Raw genomic sequence first — 24,244 nt, forward strand, 5'->3', positions numbered from 1 at the left:
CCCCTCAAACTTCTACACACAACACCCCATAATGAAAATGTGAAAAAAGTTTTTTTTTATAAATTTTGGCAAATTTAATAAAATTAAAAACTGAGAAATCATATAGATATTCACAGCCTTTGCTCAATACTTTGTTTATGTACTTTTGGTAGCAATTACAGCTTCAAATCTTTTCTAATATGATGCCACAAGCGTGGCACACCTATCTTTAGGCAGTTTCGCATATTTATCTTTGCAGCACCTCTCAAGCTCCATCAGGTTGGATGGGAAGTGCCGGTGAACAGCCATTTTCAGATCTCTCCAGAGATATTAAACTGGATTCAAGCCTCAGTTCTAACTTTTATTCACGACCAACAAAGCAGCTGAGTATCCCAACAGCACAGCCCGTCCATGGAGACATCAAAGGCGGCGTGAGAGAAAGCTGCCAAGGTGGACTTAAAGCTTAGCCAAAAGCTAACCCGTTCCGATCGTGGCTTCCCTCCATCCTTCTCGCCAACCTATGTTCCCTTGAAGGACAGTTGGATTACTTGAAGCTGGATTTAACAACCAAAAGGGAAACAAGTGACTGCTGCATCCTTTTTTTTAAACTGAAACGTGGCTAAACCCATCTGTCCCTGAAGCTGCGATTAGCCTGGACAGGCTAACAACATTCGACAGGAGCCACACTATCACAGGTAAAACCCGAGGGGGGTGGCATTTGCATATACACTAATAACTGCTGGTGTAACAACGCTACCCTGGTCACCAGTCATTGATCTGTGGACATCCGAGTTTTTGATTGTGAGATGCAGACCCTTTTATCTGCCCCGGGAATTTACCACTGTCATCGTTGTTGCTGTGTATATTCCACTCAGTGCTAACACCAAGCTAGCACTAAGTACTCTCTATAGTAAGTAATTAAGTAATTTTTATTTGTAGAGCGCTTTTCCAGACTAGGGTCACAAAGCACTTAAACAATCAAAACAATATTCAATAAAGTATAGACTTATTAAAATATATACTTATAGTACCATCAATGACACGCAAACTACACATCAGGAAGGAGTTTTCATTGTTGCTGGGGATTTTAACCAGGCCAATATGAAGACTGTGCTTCCTAAATTCCATCAACATTAAGAAGGCCTTCAGAGCAGACCCTCGCCCACACCTCGGCTCCTCAGACCATCTCTCTGTTATGCCAGCTTACCAGCCCTTGCTCACCAGAGAAAACCCTGCTGTGAAGAAGGTGAGAGTGTGGCCAGAGGGAGCTATGTCTGCACTGCAGGACTGTTTTGAATGCAATGAGTGGAAGATGAAGCGGCTGCAACAGACAATCACACAGATGTGGAGGAGTATGCTGCTTCTGTGACCGGTTACATTCAGTGGTGCATTGAAGAGGTCACAATAACAAAGACAATAGTCACACAGGCTGACCAGAAACCTTGGATGACCAAAGAGTGCCTTTAAATCGGGTGATGCTGAGGCTCTCAGATCAGCGAGGGCCAATTTGAACGGGGTCATCAGGCTAGCAAAACAGGCCTACAGTCAGAAGATCCAAGGTTTCTTCCATGACCCCAACAACACCCCTTTACTGTTTAGTGAGTTTGTGATTATTTGGTAAAGATTTTGATCAATAATCAACCATTTTGTATACATGGTTTAAAATCTCTCTGCTGCGCGCTCAACCAGTCATACACACACACTCTAGCTGTCATACACTGGCGCTCTAGCTGTCATACACGGGCTTAACCTCACTGCTGCGTTTTAAAATGATCTATTATCGGCCCTCGGATTATCAAAAAGCCAGACTATAGGTCTATCCCTACTCTAAACATAGTTCGTTACTGTTTATATACTTTTAAAATTTACAACAAAGAAACACATACATCGCTCTCTGTAATGTTGGTAATTGTTTTCAAGCAAAATCATACCGTGGAATGTTCCACCAGCACTTTGATGTTTCGAAGATATCTTCTTTTACGCAGATGACAGCGTCTTATTGTTTAAAGACGCAGGAGCAACACCACTGTTGTTATTGCAGACATGTTGTCAGTCGCTTCTGACGATGTAGTAGTCAGTGAGCAGCAACGATTGATGAGTAGTGAAGGATAGGGCTGGCCCAATTCTGATATCTAGCCCTACCCCTTGACGCTCTTTTTAAAGGGGAAGACAACAGGGAAGGGCTAAGGGGTAGGACTAAGACAGAGACTGGGAACACAACCTTAAAGGGTTTACCTTTCCTCCTGAAGGCTGGGCTTATGAGCACCAATGGTGTATTGACTTCAGTCTCTGTGGAGCCTCCGTGGCTGCCCGTCTCCGACATTCCGTGGTCTCCGCAAAGCACCAGAAGGTAGGGCAACGATCCTTCTGACTCCTAGGGGAAACAGACACAAGGGTTGATGGACTCTTGCATGTTTTTTGCAAATGTGGGAGAGTAAATCTGTCCGTTGTCAGTGTCAGGTAAAGAATCTGACGTAAACTGTAAAGCTAAACAAGGCAAGTATATAAGATTTAGATAAGATCTTACATGCCTGATGGACTGCAGTCTAAAGCACAGAGCTGTTAGGTCACTCTTCTACCCTCTGTGTAGTAACACAAGCTGTTAAATATAATATTCAAAAGCTTCAACCAAAAGCACACTTTACTGAGTTACAGTTGTCCAAGGCCAGACCTGCGTACCATTCTTCAAGATTTGAAATTGTTGGATTAATGCTGGTTAAAATAATAGATATCTTGTGATTATTTGTTGAAATTACATAATTTGTGTTGAATTTTAAAATATATAATATATGTGGTGCCTGGACTGAAAAACTACAAATACTAGTTAACAAATTGAAATTCCATACAATGTCAATAAAGGAGCATTAGGAATGTAATGCGAAGTTATGTAGGGTTGCAGTTTACACAAGAAGGCGCTGACGAGAACGGAAGCCTCTCCAGTAATGATCAATAACTTTCTGTTTTTTATTAATATTTTTTATTATAATCTTTTCGCACAGAGGAGGAGATCTAATCATGTAAATGAATAAACGCTGGTGGACCTTACTGTGAAGAAAGTTTTGTGTTGTCAGGATTTAGAACTGTTGGCCGTCACCCTGCGGCCATACTATCCACCATGTAAGTTCAGTAACATGATCGCACTGCATGTCCTCCAAGTGCTGCGGCTCCCTCTGCCTGGGAGAAGATTCACACAATGACAGCTAGACTTCAGAATCAGCATCCTGATGCTTTTGTCTTCATTTCTGGGGATTTTTATCATGCCAGCCTGGACTCTAAACTGCCTACTTTCCACCAGTCGGTGGATTATCCCACAAGGAATAACAGGACAATTGACCTTCTTTATACAAACTTGAAGGATGCGTACAGAGCCAAACCTCTTCCCCTACTTGAAAGGTCCGTTCATAACCTGGTCCACCTACAGTACAGTCACAGTACACTCCTCTGGTGCAGATACAGACTGTGACCACTAGGACAGGAAGTGGACACCAGCTGTGGAGGACAACATCAGAAACTGCTTTGACACTATAGACTTGGATGTGCTGATTAAGTCTCATGGTGAGGACATCAAGTGTCAGACACACTAACAGATTATTAAAATGTCTGCTTAGACGTTGTCGCTCCTGCCAAGACTTTCTGCTGCTACCCAAATAATAAACTGTAGGTAACAAAGGAGGTCAAGGATGTCCTTAACAGGAAGAAGGTGGCTTTCAGGAGCAGGTACCTACAACAACTTTTTCCAAAAGGTTTAGGCAGACCGCCTCAGCCTCATTGCAGCCCGCTTCAGAACCTGCCCCACCTTCCTCTACCTCCCTCAGCTCCACACAACCACTTTCCAGCATCACCTCACTCCAGGTACGCGATGTACTTCGGAACATTCGTCCAGGGAAGGCTGCTGGTCCTGAAAAGTTGTCTGCTCAGCTGCTAAACACCTGCGCTGCTGAACTAGCTGAGCTGCTCCAGCATGTCTTCAACCTCAGTCTACGGCTGGGGAAATTACCAACCCTGTGGAAGACTTCCTGTATCGTTCCAAAAAAAATCTAGCTGAGCGAGCTGAACGATTACGGACCGGTGGCACTGACTTTGCAGCTGATGAAGAAACTGGAGCGGCTGGTCCTTAAACATCTCAGGCCACAAGACCAGCACGCGCAAGACCACCTGCACTTTGCCTACCAGCTCACGGTTGGTGTAGAAGACGCCATCCTTCACCTCCTGCATTGGACCTATTCCCACCTGGATAAAGGAAGCAGCTAAGTAAGGATCCTGTTCATGGACTTTTATAGCGCCTTTAACTACATCCAGCCCACTTAATGCAGGAAAACTGACAAAGCCCGGTCTCCTGGATTTCGGACTATCTCACTAATCGACCACAGTATGTCAGGTTGAAGGACATCACGTCTGACACTGTGGTGTGCAGTATAGGAGGAGCACCTCAGGGGACAGTACTGGCCCCGCTACTCTTCACCATATACACATCAGACTTCTGCTACAAGTCCGAACTGATTCTTGTCCAGAAGTATGCTGACGACACTGCCATTGTTGGATGCATCAGGGACAACAGCAAGGATGAGTGGACTGAAGTGAGAGGAACCACTTGCAGCTGAACACCGCAAAGACCAAGGAGCTGGTCTTGGACTTTGGGAGGTCCAGGACAAAGCCCGACCAGTGTCCATCAGAGGCGACGAGGTGTAGATAGTTCACAACTATAAGTACCTTGATATGTATAATAATGTATAATTGACCTTCTTTATTCCAACTTGAAGGATGCCTACAGAGCCAAACCTCTTCCTCCACTTGGAAGGTCAAAATCACAACCTGGTCCACCTTCAGTCACAGTACATTCCTCTGGTGCAGAGACAGACTGTGACCACTAAGACAATCAGAAAGTGGACACCAGCTGTGGAGGATGCTATCAGAGACTGCTTTGAAACAACAGACTGGGATGTGCTGCTGAAGTCTCAAGAGGACATCGAGGGTCAGACACACTGTCTAACAGATTATTTAAATTTCTGCTTGGACGTTGTCGCCCCTAGTAAGACTGTCCGCTGTTACCCTAATAATAAACCGTGGGTAACAAAGGAGGTCAAGGATGTCCTTAACAGGAAGAAAGTGGCATTCAGGAGCAGAGACAGGGACGCCATGAGGTCAGCTCAGCAGGAGGTGAAGCGATGCTTGAGGGAGGCAAAGGACACCTACAGGAGGAGGTTGGAGGAGAAGCTGAGCCGAGAAGAAATAAGAGAGGTCTGGGATGGTGTTAAAACCATCACTGGACACAAGACCAAGGCCTCTCTGACTGAAGTGGACACGGTGGAGGAGACAAATGGTCTGAACAACTTTTTCAACAGGTTTGAGCAGGTCACCTCACCCTCACTGCTGCCCGCCTCAGGACCTGCCCCACCTTCTTGTGCCCCCCTCAGCTCCACACAACCACTTCCCAGCTTCACCTCACTCCAGGTACAGGATGTACTTCAGAGGATTCGTCCAGGGAAGGCTGCTGGTCCTGATAAGGTGTCTGCTCGACTGCTAAAGACCTGCGCTGCTGAACTAGCTGAGCCACTCCAGCATGTCTTCAACCTCAGTCTACGGCTGGGGAAAGTACCAACTCTGTGGAAGACTTCCTGTATCGTTCCAGTCCCTAAAAAGACCCGACCGAGTGTGCTGAACGATTACAGACCGGTGGCACTGACTTCGCAGCTGATGAAGACACTGGAGCGGCTGTCCTCAAACATCTCAGGCCACAGGTCCAGCATGCGCAAGACCCCCTGCAGTTTGCCTACCAGCCAGCAGTTGGTGTGGAAGATGCCATCCTTCACCTCCTGCATCGGACCTACTCCCACTTGGATAAAGGAAGCGGTTCAGTGAGAATCCTGTTCCTGGACTTTTCTAGTGCCTTCAACACTATCCAACCCACTCTGCTGCAGGACAAACTGACTAAGATGCATGTGGACCCTGGTCTGGTCTCCTGGATTACGGACTATCTTACTGATCGACCACAGTATGTCAGGCTGAAGGACATCAAGTCTGACACTGTGGTGTGCAGTACAGGAGCACCTCAGGGGACAGTACTGGCCCCTCTCCTCTTCACCATCTACACTTCGGACTTCTGCTACAACTCAGAGCTGAGTCTCGTCCAGAAGTATGCTGACGACACTGCCATTGTTGGATGCATCAGGGACAACAGCGAAGATGAGTACAGGAGTCTGATACGTGACTTTGTGGACTGGAGTGAGAGGAACCACTTGCAGCTGAACACCTCAAAGACCAAGGAGCTGGTCTTGGACCTCGGGAGGGCCAGGACAAAGCCACATCCAGTGTCCATCAGAGGCGACGAGGTGGAGATAGTGGACAACTATAGGTACCTCGGTGTGTGGATGGACAGTAAACTGGACTGGTCCTGCAACACAGACCATGTACAGTATATAAGAAGGTTCAGAGTAGACTGTACTTTCTGAGGAGGCTTCGATCATTTAACATCTGCAAGAAGCTCCTCTGCATGTTCTAACAGTCTGTGGTGGCCAGTGTCATGTTCTATGCTGTGGTGTGTTGGGGTGGAAATGTTTCCAAGAGGAGTGTCAACAGGTTGGACAGGTTGATCAGGAGGGCTGGCTCTGTGGTTGGAATGAAGCTGGACTCACTGGTGACAGTTGCTGAGAGGAGATCATTGAACAAACTACTGTCCATCATGGATGATGACAGTCATCCTCTGAACACTGTCATCAGTGAGCAGAGAAGCAGAATGAGTGCACGAATGCTCCTACCCAGGTGCAAAACAAATAGACTCAGGGACTCATTCATCCCTCGGGCTATTAAATTGTACAATTCTGAGTTCGGGGGCAGGAGTACAGTGAGAGTATCTGGATGTTCTGTTCCATGTTAGTCTTTGTATCCTTTGTCTTTGTTGTTTTTCTTTCCTTGACCTATGTTCCTTGTCTTTGTCTTTAGACTTAGATTGTGTCATCTTGTTCTTCCTCTTTATGTTCTTCTTCTTATTTTATTTTTTATGTATTATTTTTTATTGTTTATGAAAAATTGCTGGCTATTGGTAAAAAACAATTTCCCGAAGGAGACCTCCTGAGGGATCAATAAAGTTTTACCTTACCTTACCTTACCTCGGTGTGTGGCTGGACAGTAAACTGAACTGGTCCTGCAACACAGACCATGTGTATAGGAAAGTTCAGAGTAGACTGTACTTTCTGAGGAGGCTCCGATCATTCAACATCTGCATGAAACTCCTCTACATGTTCTCTCAGTCTGTGGTGGCCAGTGTTTTATGCTGTGGTGTGTTGGGAATGTGTCCAGGAGGAGTGTCAACAGGTTGGACAGGTTGATCAGGTGGTGGTTGGCATGAAGCTGGACTTACTGGTGACAGTTGCAGAGAGGAGATCACTCAACAAACTACTGTCCATCATGGATGATGACATCCTGTGAACACTGTTATCAGTGAGCAGAGAAACAGATGGAGTGCAGTGGAGTGAAGAGATGATATTCCATGTTAATCTTTTTTATCCTTTTTCTTTGTTATTTTACTTTGATCTATGTTCTTTATCTTAAGATTTAGATTGTGTCATGTTGCAATTTATTTATATTGCACTTTGTTCTTGTTATTGTTTTATGAATCTATTTTCTGTGTTGCTGTGTGCTGGAAAAACAAATTCCCGAAAGAGACCTCCAGAGGGATCAATTCAGTTAAGTTGTAAAGCAGCCAGCTTTACACAAGGGGGATCACACTGTAGGCAAGTTTTCGAGGCAAGTTCAGCAATGCTGTAATAACTGAATGAAGGAAATTTCATTAATTTAAGAGCTCAACTAAGATTTATGTGTTTTTTTATTGGAGTTCTGGCAACAATCCATAGCTGGTCCACTCAAATGTAAGGTACAAGATCGGCCCTGCACTGAATTTCAAAAGGTTTTTAAACTTGAAGCAATCAATTTATTCTGTAGTAGAGTTTCCACAAGGTTCCAAAGCAAAGCAACCGAATTGTGTGGAGTTTTTCTTGTCTTGGGAAGTCAGAGAAACAACTTTGTTTGCCTTGCTTTGGAACCTTCTGGACCACTATGAACTGGAAAAATGAGAATATTAGCAGACCAGGCAGAGTAAAACTGAATGATTAACCTCATTAAACTGAACTAACTAAACTGAAACTGAAGTGTAATTATTTTTCAATGTCCTCTTTTTATGCATTTCTTCTCTTACACAAGACTTCCAAAATACATTTAAATAAACATCACTTACATGTTTTACTTTATAATTTTTAAACTAAACAAACTTTTGTGCAGATTAAAACAATAAAGTGGGGAAGTTTTACTCTCATCAATCACCTAGCTTTAGCAGACATTTCAAATAGTCGCTTGATTATAAAGAGACTCTATGCTCGGCTTCCTATTCATTGAAGTGGATGGCGGCTTGTAATGGATGAGCAAAAATGTAGGAACAGACAGAAAGAATGACTTAGAAAGCCATGGAAGAATGTTAAACAATAACGATCTGAAATCTTTCCAAGATAAGTAGTTTGGCAAAGCATACTGAACAGTAAATGCGAATGTTGACAATGAAAAGTAAGATTTGTGTTCATTTCAGTGTCTTGCTGCAGGAGTTTTTCAAACTTCAGAGTCTTCAGGTTAGATGCAGTCACTGAGTAAGGAATTTGTGAATGACCAAGAGAACTAGTTTGACACAAAGACCCATGAGCAGGCTGCACAGTGTGTCAGACAGGTAGCACCTGTTGATAGTCGGTCCACATCATCAAAAGTGACCATTCGAAGTAAAGCTTCATCACAGTGTGGAAGCTCCTTTTCCTCAACATCTTAGATTGAAAGGAGAAACGAAATAGGAATCATTGAGAGATGGAGAAGTTGGCTTAAGAGTAGTAAGGAGCAGACTGGGATAAAGAGAAAAGAAGAAAGGAAATACAACTTCAAAAAATGAAAAGCGAAGCCGAGTTCGAGGCCCAGAAAAGGCAGATAGAAGCTCCAATAAAGGCTAAAAAAATAACGCATGCACTGGCTGAGTCCGATGCTAAAATGGAGCCATCAAGACCCATGTAAGTAAGTAAGTAATTTTTATTTGTATAGCGCTTTTCCAGACCAGGATCACAAATGCGCTTAAACAATCAAAACAATATTCAATAAAGTATATACTTTAAAGTGTACAAGAAAATCAAGGAAAAGCCTGAACAAATAAAATCATCTTAATGTTTCTTGAAGAAGTCAGTAGATCCCTCAAACAGAGAGAGAGAGGAAGATCGTTCCAAAGCTTAGGAGCAACAGCCTGGAAGAATTTCTCTCCTCTGGTCCTGAACCGTGTGCGTGGACCCATCAGTAGATTCTGATCCACAGACCTCAGAGCCCGAGCTGGGGTGTAAGGCTGGATCAGATCACTGATGTAAGGAGGAGCCTGACCATGAACAGCTCTGAAAGTAAGAACCAGAATTTTAAAGTTGATCCTGAAAGAAACTGGCAGCCAGTGAAGAGTTTTAAGGATCGGAGAAATGCGAGTTCTTCTACTTGAGCGGGTCAGAATTCTCGCTGCACAGTTCTGAATCAACTGCAGGCGAGACAGCTCCTTCTTGTTAAGACATGAAAACAAACTGTTGCAGTAGTCCAGGCGAGAAGACACTAACACATGGATAACAAGCTCCAGATCATGTTGTGACAACATTTTCCTAAGTTTAGAGATTTTTCTCAGTTGAAGGAAACAGTTTCTGGTCAGTTTTCTGCAGTGTTGAACAAGAGACATGTCTTTATCAAATACAACACCCAGGTTTATCAGGCTCAGTTTGACAGACTGACCTAAGTCACCGAAGAACTGACTCAACCCTGGAATCTTATCATCAGGAGCAATAACCAGAGTTTCAGTTTTGTCCACAATTAGCTGCAAAGTGTTTTCACTCAGCCATTGTTTGATTTCTAGCAAACAATTGACTAAGCTGTTCAGCCTCTGGGGCTCAGTTGGATCAAAAGAGCAGTCATCAGGATGTCATCAGCAAAAACATGATAAGAAACATCAGGAATGATTTAACCGAGGGGAATCAAGTACAGCAAAAACAATAAAGGACCCAGAACAGAACCTTGAGGGACTCAACACAACAGATCTGCCGATTCAGACCTCATTTGATTGGCAGATACATAAACTCCCAGAAAGGTATGATGAGAACCATTCTAACACAGACCCAGACAGTCCCATTTCATCCCTCAGTCTTCTTAGGGGGATCTGGTGATCAACTGTGTCAAAGGCTGCGGACAGATCCAAGAGAACCAGAACAGTGTATTTACCCGAGTCAGCCGACATCATGATGTCACTGGACACTTTCAAAGCTGTCTCCGTAGAGTGATGTTTACGGAAGCCAGACTGAAACTTCTCATGGATGTCTCTCTGATCCAGAAACAAAGACAGCTGCTCAGACACCACCTTCTCCAAGATCTTGGACAAGAGAGGGAGCTTAGAAAAAGGCCTGAAATTAAGCCTGTTTTTTTGAGTAGAGGCTCCACAGTGGCATGTTTAAATGCATTGGGAAAAACCCCTGTGGAAGGGGAGAGGTTAACCATATTGGTAACCCAGGGGCCAATTACATCAAATACTTTGATAAAAAGCCTACAAGGAAGGACGTCATCTGAGCAAGAAGAAAAAAGGTTCCACTTGAGCCAGTATTTCAACACAATGAGTAGGGAAACAGTCAATCAAACTGTCCACGTGTGGGCAGTCATCAAAGGAAAGAGGGTCAAACATAGCAGAAAAACTGTCTGCAGTATCGGCTGAGATTACACGCCTCTGAGACCTAACTTTCAAAGGCTTAGGTTCAGGGATGAAGTCCAGGTTAAACAAGAGAATGATCACTCAGATGGACATCATGTATAGATAGATTAGAGATGTCCAGGCCAAGAGTAAAAACTAAGTCTAAAATGTGGCCTTTTTGATGAGTGGGTTCAGAAACATGTTGCTCAAAATTAAAAGGCTTCGGTTAAAGTTAAAAGTTCTTTAGCAGAGCAAGATGTGACGTCATCAACATGAAGATTAAGGTCTAAAAGAATAAGAACAGATTCCATTTGAATAATGGAAGATAAGAAGTCACTGAAGTCTTTCAAGAACACCTCCGCAGGACCAGGCAGGCGGTAGATTGACACACAATAGAAAGGTCTTGTAGAACCAACCAAGATCATCTGAGACTCAAAAGAAGTGAATTCCTGTGTCTGAATCACTTTGCAAGAACAACTCTCCCTAAAAACTGTAGCAAGACCTCCCCCACAACCAGAGAGGCGAGGCTTCCCCAGGACAGCACTCCCTACTATATATTCCCTACATACAATATATGTAGTGACTTGTTATTAAATAAAACAAAACAAACCTAAGCCACTGAGGGGCTGCTGTAGGGTATATTTTAGTTGATGCGTCGTCTTCCCACATGTTTGGATTTTGTGATAATCAAACTTTATTTTCACTTTCTTCTTTGCATAACATTTTCTAACTGAACTCAAAGGATTTTAAATAAACAATGTGGTGACGGTGATGGTCAAAAACTGTGTGCTCGTCCCGTCACTAGCACACCTGTGCTTGATTGCCTGTGGCTCATTTAAATCCTCACACAAAGTCAAGTGCGCCACCTACTGTGGACTTGGGAAATAACAAAAACCCATAAAATGGCTCTTACAACCCATATTACCAGAACAAAGGGTCACAAAAATGATCCAGTAGTAACACATCTAAGGGCTGCACCACCAAACTAAAGATTCGAAAGGGCAAGTACTTGAAGGACTTTTTCAGGCCATTTCTCAACAAGCCAGCTGGCAAGAGTATCTTGTGAAGAGTAATAAAGCATCTCCACTTCCTGACCTCACCATAAAAACAATAACAAATCTTTCATTAGACCCATTGGAGATGGAATTGAAGGCCACACAGACGACAGCTGTAATTGTCTTGATTTTTGCTGCACTTTACAAGCCACAACCAAATGTGTTCACATGGAATCTTCAGTAGGGTATACACAGTTAACAAATGTTAACGGAGTTCAATGGTGATAACTTTAATATAGCAGAAGCTTACATTTAGGAGCCTATGGACTGGCCCACAATCAAGCCAGAGGATGGTGTTTCTCTGCAATCATTTGCTTTATTCCTCACAGGATCTAGTAACTCAATGACAGATATTAGCTACTTGGACGACACAATATAAAGGCAATATGCCAATATAAAGGTACTGGCAAACAAAAATATATAAACTCAAATAAAGAAAGTCTGCTTGTGATCTGTAGGATAGAACACAGAAAAGAGTTAAGTTCAAAGATATCGTAGACTTTGCAAACAAGCAAGTAAAGTATATTTTGCTCTATGGAAACAAAGTAAAACACAATGAACATGAAAAGAGTTTCAAACCCACAATAATCAGAGACGCTTAAATCAAGGAAAGAGTTTACAACAGTTGTTTTTCTCCAAAGACAAAAACAAAACCCATCTTAGTAGACACCAAGTCAAGATTGGTTTCTTGAAGAGCAAAGGTCTGTGTTTCGCCTTTTTGAAACATGTGAAGAATGTTCCCACACCATTGCACATTACAAATAAAGACTCAAGATTACAATAGGAAAGAACTATTGTGAACAGCCATCAGTGTCAAGCGCCCTCTCTCTTTGCGCTTGATGGAGTCTACCGACTCTTTCAAGAAACATCTTAAGACGTTTTTATTCGTGCAGGCTTTTCCTTGAACTCCTGTGTTGTTCTCAGTGTCATCTTGACCTTTAAAAGTACAGTATATACTTTATTGAATATTGTTTTGATTGTTTAAGCGCTTTGTGACCCTGGTCTGGAAAAGCGCTATATAAATAACAATAACTTACTTACTTACTAGTACAAACTTCTGAATGTTTTGGTGTAGCAGGGGCGGGTAAAGATGATTGTGTTCTTTTAATAGTTCCAGTGTGTGTCAAGGCTCAAAGGGAACCAAGACAGTGACAACGTATACATTGCTGGATCCAGGAAGCTCGGCTACATTTGCAACAGAGTGATCTAATGACTGATAAACCCAACTGTACATGAACAGGTGACATGTAAGCATCTCGTTGAGAACTATGGGGAATAAATGTTCATAGAAAAACACGCATTCTGACTGGTCTAGAAATAAGCAGTTTGAACAGCAATCATGAAGTGTATTGACAGAAAAACTTTCCTGTAGCAAAAAACAATATAATCCATCAAGAGGATCTTAAGTTTTACAAGGAATGCATGGATACTTTGCTAAAAAAAAGGTTGTAATAAGCAAAAAACCTGCCAAGGGGCGAACATGGTTTCTGTTTAACCACAGAGAAGATCAAACCAAGAAGTAACATGTAGTCTTCGACTGAAGTCCCAGCTTTAACGGATTGAACCACCAGCTTATGCAGAGTCCTGACCTTACAAGTTCGCTAGTAGGAGTCCCATGAGGTTCCGACAGGAGGACAAATTTAGATAAAGAAATAACTTTGTCAAGAGCTTCAAGGAGTTTCTAGTGTATCAAGCCGATAGATGAGGAATAGATGAGGACATTTACCAACGTTGTTAGCTACATGCTACTTTAGCAACTATGTTTAAATTTGTTGATACATTGCTTTGATGTCTGCCAGTTGACTTAATCACTTTGACTTAATGTAAAACATGTCATGTCCATGTTTTTCTCATTAAAAAGTGACATATCAATCCTCAAAAAGATTGTGTATCTTATTAGGCAAGTTTTTATCTTGTTCATATTCCCTATATTCACACCTCTCCTCTCATGTAAGTCATGATGAAGGTTGGAATAAACACTACTATCTGTAGTTACTATTAATTTGATTTTTTATATGTCAACAGTTACAGTAACTCTCTCACAATATTATTGTACCAGCAGCCATAAATTAAGCATCATATTTTAGTAATTGATGAACCACTTCTCTTCCTGGGTAGCTTTGAAACATGCCATAGGCTAGTTCTTGAGACTCAAATATTTTCTGAGAGTGCTAAAGGAAAAGAGAAAGAAACAACAAGCAATGGTAAAAACATTTTTTTTTTAAAAAGGCAGGAGGATTGATTTCAAGAAGTTTCGTTAGGAAATGATCTGACTTGCGTCGACTTGTTTAAAGCAGAAGCAGAAGTTGTACGAGTATTGTGAAGTATCAAGTAATCTTAACTGTAACTTTCCATAACAACCATGTGGCAAGGCCATTTTAGGACCCAATTGTTTTGAATTCAGAATTGCTGTTGAATAGTATGCACAAGACTGACCAGAGGTGTTTACTCTCACCTTTTAACACAGCCCTGTTGCTCTTTTCACTTTCATCCTTGAGTGCATCTACTCTTGTACAAAAGAATAGTGTAATGTATCACAATTTAATTGTGAGATGACTCAAACTAATTAGTAAACCTAGTTTGGTTAGACACACCCACCAACCCTGGAGCCAGATCCTTTTATTCAGCTGTGCTGCAATCACTAATTAGATGCTTTGTCTTTTGTTATGAACATTATTTTCTAAATGAAGCGTTAAGGGGGTCACCAGTCCGGATAAATACAGAGGTTTGTGTCATGAAGGGCATTTGACGTAAAATCTTTGCCAAAACCAAATATGCAAATCACAACCATGACTTCCATATCGGATTGGTCAAGGCCCGGATTAACAATAACCTACTGGGCAACAAAGGAAATTGGACTACTGTGGGTCGAAGTCGAAGAAGGAGAGGAGGAAGGTGGGTTAGATTCAGAGAGAAAAGAGGAACGGCAAGAGTCTTGGACTGAGAGTAGGGACTTTGAATATTGGGACAATGACGGGAAAAGCTAGAGAGTTGGTTGACATGATGCAGAGAAGGATGGTGGATATACTCTGTGTTCAGGAGACCAGGTGAAAGGGCAGTAAGGTGAGAAGGTTAGGTGCAGGTTTTAAGTTGTACTACTATGGTATTGATAGGAAGAGAAATTGAGTAGGGGTTATCCTAAAAGAGGAGTTTGTTATGAATGTTCTGGAAGTGAAAAGATTGTCAGATAGACTGATGAGTCTGAAGCTTGAAGTTGAAGGTTAGATGTTAAATGTTATTAGTGGCTATGCCCCACAGTTGGGATGTGAATAAGAGGAGAAGGAAACCTTCTGGAGTGAGGTAGAATATGAAGCAGAAAATCCCCAGAGGTGAGAGAGTGGTAATTGTTGCAGACTTCAATGGACATGTTGGTGCAGGAAATAAAGGTGATGGCAAGTTTGGTATCCAAGACTCGAACATAGAGAGACAGATGGTGGTACAATTTGCAAAAAGGATGGAGATGGCTATAGTAAATACTTTTTTCAAAAGAGGCATGAGCATATGGTAACTTATAAGAGTGGAAGTAGGAGCAAACAGGTAGACTACATCTTGTATAGATGATGTAATCTGAAGGAGATCAGCAAAGTAGTGGTGGGTGAGAGTGTAGCATGTTGGCATAGGATGGTGGTTTGCAGGATGAATCTGGTGACAAGAAAGAGACAAAGGGAGAACAAAGGACAAAGTGTTGGAAGCTGAAAAGACAAGATTGTTCCATGGTTTTCAGGGAGGAGTTCAGAAAGAATCTGGGTGGTCAAGGGGAGCTCCCAGATGACTGGACAACTACAGCTAACGTTATCAGGTGGACAGGTAGGATAGTACTTGGTGTGTCATCTGTAAGGAGAGTAGATAGGGAGACTTGGTGGTGGAATGGGGAAGTGCAGGAGTATATAAAGAGACAGAGGTTGGCAAAGAAAAAGTGGGACACTGAGAAGACTGAAGAGAGCTGACAGAAGTACAGGGGGATGCAGCAAAGTCCAAACAAAGGGCTTATGATGACTTGTAAGCTAGGTTGCTAAAGAAAAGAGGGAGAGAATGATTTATAATGGTTGGCAAAACAGAGAGATGGGAAAGACGTCCAGCAGGTTCGAGTGATCAAGGATAGAGAGGAACATGTGTTGACAGGTGGCAACAGAAGTGATAGGAAGATTGAAAGTGCTCTTTGAAGAGCTAATGAATGAGGTAAATGAAAGAGAGCAAAGGGTGGAAGCAGGGACTACTGTGAACCATGAAGTAGCAGAGATTAGTAAAGGTGAAGTGAGGAAGGCATGAAAGAGGATGAAGAATGGAAAGGCAGTTGGTCCTGATAATATACCTGTGGAGGTATGGAAGTGTCTAGGTGAGGAAGCAGTACAGTTTCTGTTTAGACTATTCAACAAGATCTTAGAGAGTCAGAAGATGCCTGAGGAATGGAGAACAAGTCTGATGGTGCCCATTTTTAAGAATAAGGGAGCTGTTAGGAAATGCAGTAAGTATAAACGAATAAAGTTGATAAGCCATACAATGAAGTTATGGGAAAGAGTAGTGGAAACTAGACTAAAAGCAGAAATCAGTATCTGTGAGCAACAATATGGTTTCAAGCCTAGAAAGAGTACTATGGATGCAGTATGTGCTTCAAGAATGTTGGTAGAGAAATACAGACAAGGTCAGAGCAAGCTTGAAGTGCCTTCGTAGATCTGGAAAAAGCCCATGACAGGGTGCCAAGAGAGGAACTACGGTACTGTATGAGGAAATCTGGAGTGGCAGAGAAGTATGTTAGACTGGTGCTGGACATGTATGCCAACTGTGAGACAGTGGTGAGGTGTGCTGTAGGTGTGACAGAGAAGTTCAAGGTGGAGGTGGGACTACATCAGGGCTTGGCTCCGAGTCCCTGCGTTCACCAGCTCTTCTTGGACTAAACCGTTCAGAACTGTGTTGTTTAATGGACCCGACATCTGGACCAGCCCAAGTTGTTATTATCGGTAGTGAGTAGGTGATGTAGTTGAGGTTGTTGTGGTCTGACACACATGTATTAATCTCTTTCATCAATTAAGTAACTTCAAATAACTGAGTTACTTTTGAAAGAACAAGTAAATTTAACCAAGTATCTTCACTGCTTGAAGAAACTTTGCCCATTACTTTTCACAAAAAGAAAAGAGGATCTACAGATCAGCAGAAAAAATAAATGTATATTAAATTAATTACATTACACCCCACTACCAAAGACCACATTTTTATTTGTTTACAAAATTAAACAAAGGATAGTGATATCTCCAGAGCTGCTGCTGAATCCAGGTTATCCACCATGTCAAGGTATCCAGATTTCTCTCCATGACTTCTGCCCTTCTCTATACTCTCATCTTTTCTCTCACTGTATCCCTCCTCATTCTTTTCTCCTTCTTCTCCCTCCACTCATTATTTAGAACATTTTACAGAGATGACCAAAGTGCAGTTCAGGGGCCACATGCGGCCCTTTGACTGTAATCACGTACAGATAAAAACCCAGGTATAATTTGAAATCTAACTTGTGGCTGTGTGACAAGCAGCTGTGATTAAAATGTTTTCATCTCGAAAACGAAGAAAGAGGTCATGTGCTATTTATTGACACGAGTTGAGTTAATTTGAATTACTTACTGGAAACCAGGTTTTGTTGCAAAACAATGTGATCCATCTCAATCAGGCTTCTGATATCAACCCACGAGGATATTTATATTTCAATCTGACCTCACAGCAGCAGCAGCCAGCTCATGCATGAAGTAGAAATTAAATGATGAGATTACCCCGCTGGCATCCAGAGAGTGAGATAATCAATGAGAACATCACTGTGTGTGTGTGTACTGTATTTCTCTGAGGGCTTCACACATCAGTCTGTGTCAGGGTATCAGGTGAGTCAGTGCCTCGCCTCTCAACGCGCAATCCACCACAAACTGCGTTGATACATGCAATTGACGCGCGCTGTTTATGCATTTCTTTATGTCGTCAGTGCTTGCAGATTAATTTATTTGCATGATTTTCCACAATCTGGCTTATGTCTTAACCATTAAAGATTAATGTTTGTAAGGGTCTTATTTAGTTTTGCATATTGGAAATACAACCAGTGAAAAGGCAAAGTTTGAGGCACACACTACTGTGCATCATAAAACTATGTCACATCTCCATTCAGGCAGAGAGACTTTTAAAACTAAAGGAAATAAGGTGGACTTTTATACCAAAGTAACTGAGGTTTTGGGAGGCGGATGGACTTTATCTACAGATAAAGGTAAGATTAGAAATGATTTTAAGATATTCTTTTTTTTCCTCACCCTTATATTGACCTATTTAATACTCAATATTTATAGTTTCATGATAACAAACTTTAGTGTTTTTTCGTAGATCTAGCCAATCACAGATATATTAACCAATCAGAAGCAACAAAAGATGGGTCTATCACGGAAGGAACCACGTAATATTAACCAATCAGATGCAACATAAGGCCGGTCTATCTTTCAATACAGCATCACTACTATTCACACAACAACAAGTGATGGAGTCATCGTCACTTAACATACAAATACAGCGCTGACATCATAAAGCTGTCAAGCTAGGCTTCGCTCTGGATTCTTTACTCTTGAGCTAAATTTAAATCTGGAGAGTTCCCGCTAAACTTTACGGTAAATTCCCTTCAGTGAAAGGAAATAAATGTTCGACTTCCAAATTAAGTGCATTTAATCAGCTGCGTCTTCCTTGTTATCTTTTATTATCATATAACTCTATACTGTTTAAATCTACGTTTGCTAATCCTTTTTTTTATAATTATGTATCTGTTCATTCATTTTTTCTATATCTATTAATTTTTTTAAACAAATTTAGATTTTCAGCCAAATTCAAAGGTCTCAGATCATTAAATATGGGAGGTTAATATTTTGAATATAGAATGTTAAATACATTGATAATTAAAACATCATATTTGAGCAATGACTTATGTCGTTGTCAAAGATGACAGGTTTATTAAGCTTTAAATCAATTAACCACGATTGATGACTGCCATTGATCTAGAGCAGTGATTTTCAACCAGTGTGCCGCGGCACACGAGTGATTTAATAAAATATAAGAAAAATAGTGAAGAGAGCTAAGATTGGCTGCTGTGCATGTCAATCAAATAGTTATTGCGCCGATTGGTTGTCAATTTGATTGACATGCACAGCAGCCATTCTGAGCTCCCGCCTCTTCCAGTGTATGCACGGCAAAGTTAATGTAAATCAAGAATAAAAAGAGCAAAACGTGCTCACTTCTTGACAGTCATTTTACGCAATTCAGAAAAACGATATAGAATTAAAAGCTTGTTTTTTTAATAACATATCGAACAAAATAATGCGCGTTTGATCGCTTCAGGTCCAGGGCTGGGTCTAGACAGGCATGTATGAGGGGGCAGCCACAAATCTTGAGGGGGCATTGTGCTGTTACTTACTTACTTACATGTACAGTGCCTTGCGAAAGTACATATTCTTGCCCATTCTTCCTTGCAAAACAGCTCGAGCTCAGTGAGGTTGGATGGAGAGCGTTTGTGAACAGCAGTCTTCAGCTCTTTCCACAGATTCTCGATTGGATTCAGGTCTGGACTTTGACTTGGCCATTCTAACACCTGGATACGTCTATTTGTGAACCATTCCATTGTAGATTTGGCTTTATGTTTTGGATCATTGTCCTGTTGGAAGATAAATCTCCGTCCCAGTCTCAGGTCTTTTGCAGACTCCAACAGGTTTTCTTCCAGAATGGTCCTGTATTTGGCTCCATCCATCTTCCCATCAAGTTTAGCCATCTTCTCTGTCCCTGCTGAAGAAAAGCAGGCCCAAACCATGATGCTGCCACCACCATGTTTGACAGTGGGGATGGTGTGTTCAGGGTGATGAGCTGTGTTGCTTTTACGCCAAACATATCGTTTTGCATTGTGGCCAAAAAGTTCGATTTTGGTTTCATCTGACCAGAGCACCTTCTTCCACATGTTTGGTGTGTCTCCCAGGTGGCTTGTGGCAAACTTTAAACAAGACTTTTTATGGATATCTTTGAGAAATGGCTTTCTCCTTGTTTGAGATGAAAGTTTGGAGGGACGGCCGGGTCTTGGTAGATTTGCAGTGGTCTGATACTCCTTCCATTTCAATATAATTGCTTGCACAGTGCTCCTTGAGATGTTTAAAGCTTGGGAAATCTTTTTGTATCCAAATCCGGCTTTAAACTTCTCCACAACAGTATCTCGGACCTGCCTGGTGTGTTCCTTTGTCTTCATGGTTCTCTCTGCGCTTTAAACAGAACCCTGAGACTATCAAAGAGCAGGTGCATTTATACTGAGACTTGATTACACACAGGTGCATTCTATTTATCATCATCAGTCATTTAGGACAACATTGGATCATTCAAAGATCCTCACTGAACTTCTGGAGTGAGTTTGCTGCACTGAAAGTAAAGGGGCCGAATAATATTGCACGCCCCACTTTTCAGTTTTTTATTTGTTAAAAAAGTTTAAATTATCCAATAAATTTCGTTCCACTTCACATAAAGATATAAAATTAAAATTTTATATCTTTATGTTTGAAGCCTGAAATGTGGCGAAATGTTGAAAGGTTCAAGGGGGCCAAATACTTTCGCAAGGCACTGTAAGTTTGAGGGGGCACAACATTTATTTGAGGGGGCCAGGCCCCCTCTTGCCCCTGCCTAGACCCGGCCCTGTTCAGGTCTTCTCTACGAGAGTCACAGGAACTTGACGTCAGATCCATCAAAGTCAAGCTGCAGGTTCCAATGAAAGCGCAACAAATGCTGGTTTTCCTTATGTGATCACGTGATCGAGGAAACATCCTTAAACACACTTGTATTAATACACCATTGCATGATGACTATTTGTAAATAACCTTTATCTCACGAATATAATAAGAATAAGCTCAAAACCAAACACGTTAAACAGTTGCAGGTGAGCCACAAATTCTAAAGACTCTCAGAGACGATCAGACAAAGCGATGATGATGTGAATTTAATGATGAACAGTTTTATTTTCGTTAACTTCATCTAAAGATGTTTTAAATTTTAAATAATCCACTGGTCGCCTCTCTAAATGCAGTATTCTTGTTAATAACTGTGTGTGTAAAATATAAACATTTACACAGAAGCACATGACTCATTAACAATAGTGTGAATCATGTCAGACATGTTTAAAATAAAAAAATATAAACTGTTAGTTTGAATTCATGTTTGAATACATATAGTTAATATGTTTTTTAATGTATTTAAAAACCATCTTAGTCATATAAAGGATGTATGCTATTCTGGCATAAAGGTGAAGACCTCAGTCTAATAAAATAATTTAAATCGTCTTTAAAAAAATTCACCCAAGACCATGCGTGTGTGCATGTGTGTGTGAAGAATGCTGTTGAGATGTGAAATGGCCAGTACCCAATTGAATTAATTACCCTTTTGGGTTTATATACTTGTAAAACTTACCAACCAACCATGAACCTCACCGCACGTCACTGGTCTGTGTTCAAATTTATTTCATAGAGAGAAAGAACGTTAACAATTACCAATGGAGATTTTGCATTGCTTGAACCTACCATAGCTTGTATACTTTCAATCCATGATATATTTCACAATTCTAAAATAAACAACTAAATGAATTGATAAGTCGTGTTACTAGAATAAATGCCTTTAATAAATAAATAAAGAAGCCTAAAGCATAACTTACTGACATGATTAAAATATTGTCTAAAGCAGGGGTAGGGAACCTGGTCCAGAAAGAGCCGCAGTGGGTGCAGGTTTTCGTTCCAACCATTCAAGAGGACACATTTTATCCAATCAGGTGTCTTAGGAGTGTAATCAGTTGATTGTCAGTCTGGTGTTGCTTGTTCAGCTGAAACCTCATTGGTTAAACTGTACATGCTTGATCGGTTGGAACAAAAACCTGCACCCACTGCGGCTCTTTCTGGACCAGGTTCCCTACCCCTGGTCTAAAGTCTCTAAAGTCAAGATGCAGTCCCATATCTTGACAATGCTCTGTTTTAAATGTATTACTTCATGATGTTCTTCCCCGTCTGAAATCTAGGCAGTGAGAGGTTACGAGAAAGGGACCCATGATGATGTAATAAAGCGCTCCCGACTCTTCCAACAAGCTGTAATGACGCCCAGCTTTGGTTATACTAAAGTGCTGAGTCTCAAATCGCATACTTGCGTACTCAAAGTTTAGTATATTTAGTGCGTAAAAGCGTCTCAATTCTTATTATGCAAAATTTAATGCGCCATGCACACCAAATTGGCGTACTAAAACGCCCAAAAAACTGAATATGGTTCGATGGACACTATCTACCCTGAACCTCTGCCATCTTAAGGAGTCATTAGACTCCATCAAGCGCAAAGAGAGAGGAAGATCGTTCCAAAGCTTAGGAGCAACAGCCTGGAAGGATGTCTCTCCTCTGGTCCTGAACCGTGTGCCAGGAACCATCAGTAGATTCTGATCCACAGACCTCAGAGTCCGAGCTGGGGTGTAAGGCTGGATCAGATCAGAGATGTAAGGAGGAGCCTGACCATAAATAGATCTGAAAGTAAGAACCTGAATTTTAAAGTTGATCCTGAAAGTAACTGGAAGCCAGTGAAGAGTTTTAAGGATTGGAGAAATGCGAGTTCTTCTGCTGTCTGTCCTCACCGGAGGACCTGAGCCGGTGCCTGGCCATTGCTCCCCCGGGCTCATGCGGTGGCACTTGACCCAGCTACTGGCCGTGTCCGCAGGGTATTGGGGGGGGCTCCGCCGCCGCTGCTGTGGTGGATCCCTATCTCCTTGACTCGGTCCCCTGCTATGGACTTGGTGGCAGCCTGACAGTCTGGGGGTCTTCCGTGGCCCGGCCTGGCCCTGGGGCTCTATCCCCTGACTGGTTCTTCTGGCTGTCCCTCTGCCTCCGTGCCTGCGCCTGGTGCCTCCCCCTCTCTGCTTCCTCGGTCGTCCTCGCCTGTGCTTGCCCTCTCGCGCCCCCGGTGGTGGTCCGCCTTCTCGCTGGTGTTTGGGGTTGGCTCTGGTGGTTATCTCGCCTGCCGGGTCCTGGTCTCCCGCGGGTTCCTGCCGCGGCTTGGGCCCCTGTGTCTGGATCCTGCTGCTAGGTATGTGCCCTCTGGCCTGGCTATTTCAACCCCCCCCCCCCCCCCCTCTCCCCTCTATATATCTTCACCCGTCACCGGAGTCTGTATACCCGTGTATTGTATACATTTGTCCCAAACCCACACCTTTTTATTTCTCTCCCGGAGCCCCGGGGATCCACCTCCAGAGCTGCTGCTGATCCAGGGATCCACCTCCAGAGCTGCTGCTGATCCAGGATCTTCACCACGTCATCAGATCCCGAGTTCTCTCCAGCACCCCCATGGACCCTCCTACACTCTCCTCTTTTCTCTCACTATATCCTCCCTCACTCCTCTCCTTATCCATCTGTCTACCCCCCCATCCTTCCTCCCAGCTGGTCAAAGCGGCAGGCCGTCAACAATGAGTCTGGTTCCGCTCGAGGTTTCTGCCTTCTAAAAGGAAGTTTTTCCTCGCCATTGCTCACTGTACAGCTCACTGTACAGTGTTTTGTTTCTTGCTCTTCGTTGAATTGCTGGGATCTATTTTTCCTTAATCAACTGTAGTCTTATTTCAACTGTATAGTGTCTTGAGATAACTTTGTTATGATAAGACACTTTAAATAAAATTGAATTGAATTGAATTGCTAGAGCGGGTCAGAATTCTCTCTCCAGAGTTCTGAATCAACTCTAGGCGAGAAAGCTCCTTCTTGTTAAGACATGAAAACAAACTGACAGACTGACCTAAGTCATCCAAGAACTGATGTCATCAGCAAAAATGTGGTAAGAAACCTCAGGAAATCTCTGAATGATTTTACCCAGGGGAATCAAGTACAGCAAAAACAATAAAGGACCAAAAACAGAACCTTGAGGGACTCCACACAACAGATCCGCCTTTGATTAGTAGATGCACTGAAATTGACCCCAGAAAGGTAGACGAGAACCACTGTAACACAGACACAGAGAGTCCCACTTCATCCCTCAGTCTTCTCAGCAGGATCTGGTGATCAACTGTATTAAAGGCTGAGGACAGATCCAAGAGAACCAGAATGAAGTATTTACCCGAATCAGCCGACATCATGATGTCACTGGACACTTTCAGTAAGGCTGTCTCCGTAAAGTGATGTTTATGGAAGCCAGACTGAAACTTCTCATGAATGTCTCTCTGATCCAGGAACAAAGACAGCTGCTCAGACACCACCTTCTCCAAGATCTTAGACAAGAAAGATAGCTTTGAAGTAGGCCTGAAATTACTGAGGTCAGTTGGGTCTAAGCTGGGTTTTTTAAGCAAAGGCTCCACAATGGCATGTTTAAATGCATTGGCAAAAATCTCCAGCCTCAGAGGCTGAAAAGCTTAGTCAATTGTTTGTTAGAAATCAAACAATGGCTGAGTGAAAACATTTTACAGCTAAATGTGGACAAAACTGAAACTCTGGTGATT

At 42.3% G+C, this 24,244-nt stretch overlaps 1 protein-coding gene across 1 annotated transcript in view; it reads right to left on the reverse strand.

Annotated features, from left to right (window-relative positions):
- pigg (phosphatidylinositol glycan anchor biosynthesis class G (EMM blood group)) overlaps positions 1-24,244 on the reverse strand; it is an 86,494-nt gene that overhangs the window by 34,479 nt on the left and 27,771 nt on the right. Inside the window, exon 5 of the mRNA XM_087799396.1 lies at positions 2,215-2,353. Within this exon, the coding sequence (XP_087655522.1) occupies positions 2,215-2,353 (139 nt within the window). The remainder of the gene's footprint in view (positions 1-2,214; positions 2,354-24,244) is intronic.

This window comes from Callionymus lyra, chromosome 9, assembly GCF_982586985.1.
Source record: "Callionymus lyra chromosome 9, fCalLyr1.hap1.1, whole genome shotgun sequence".
Taxonomy (NCBI): domain Eukaryota; kingdom Metazoa; phylum Chordata; class Actinopteri; order Syngnathiformes; family Callionymidae; genus Callionymus; species Callionymus lyra.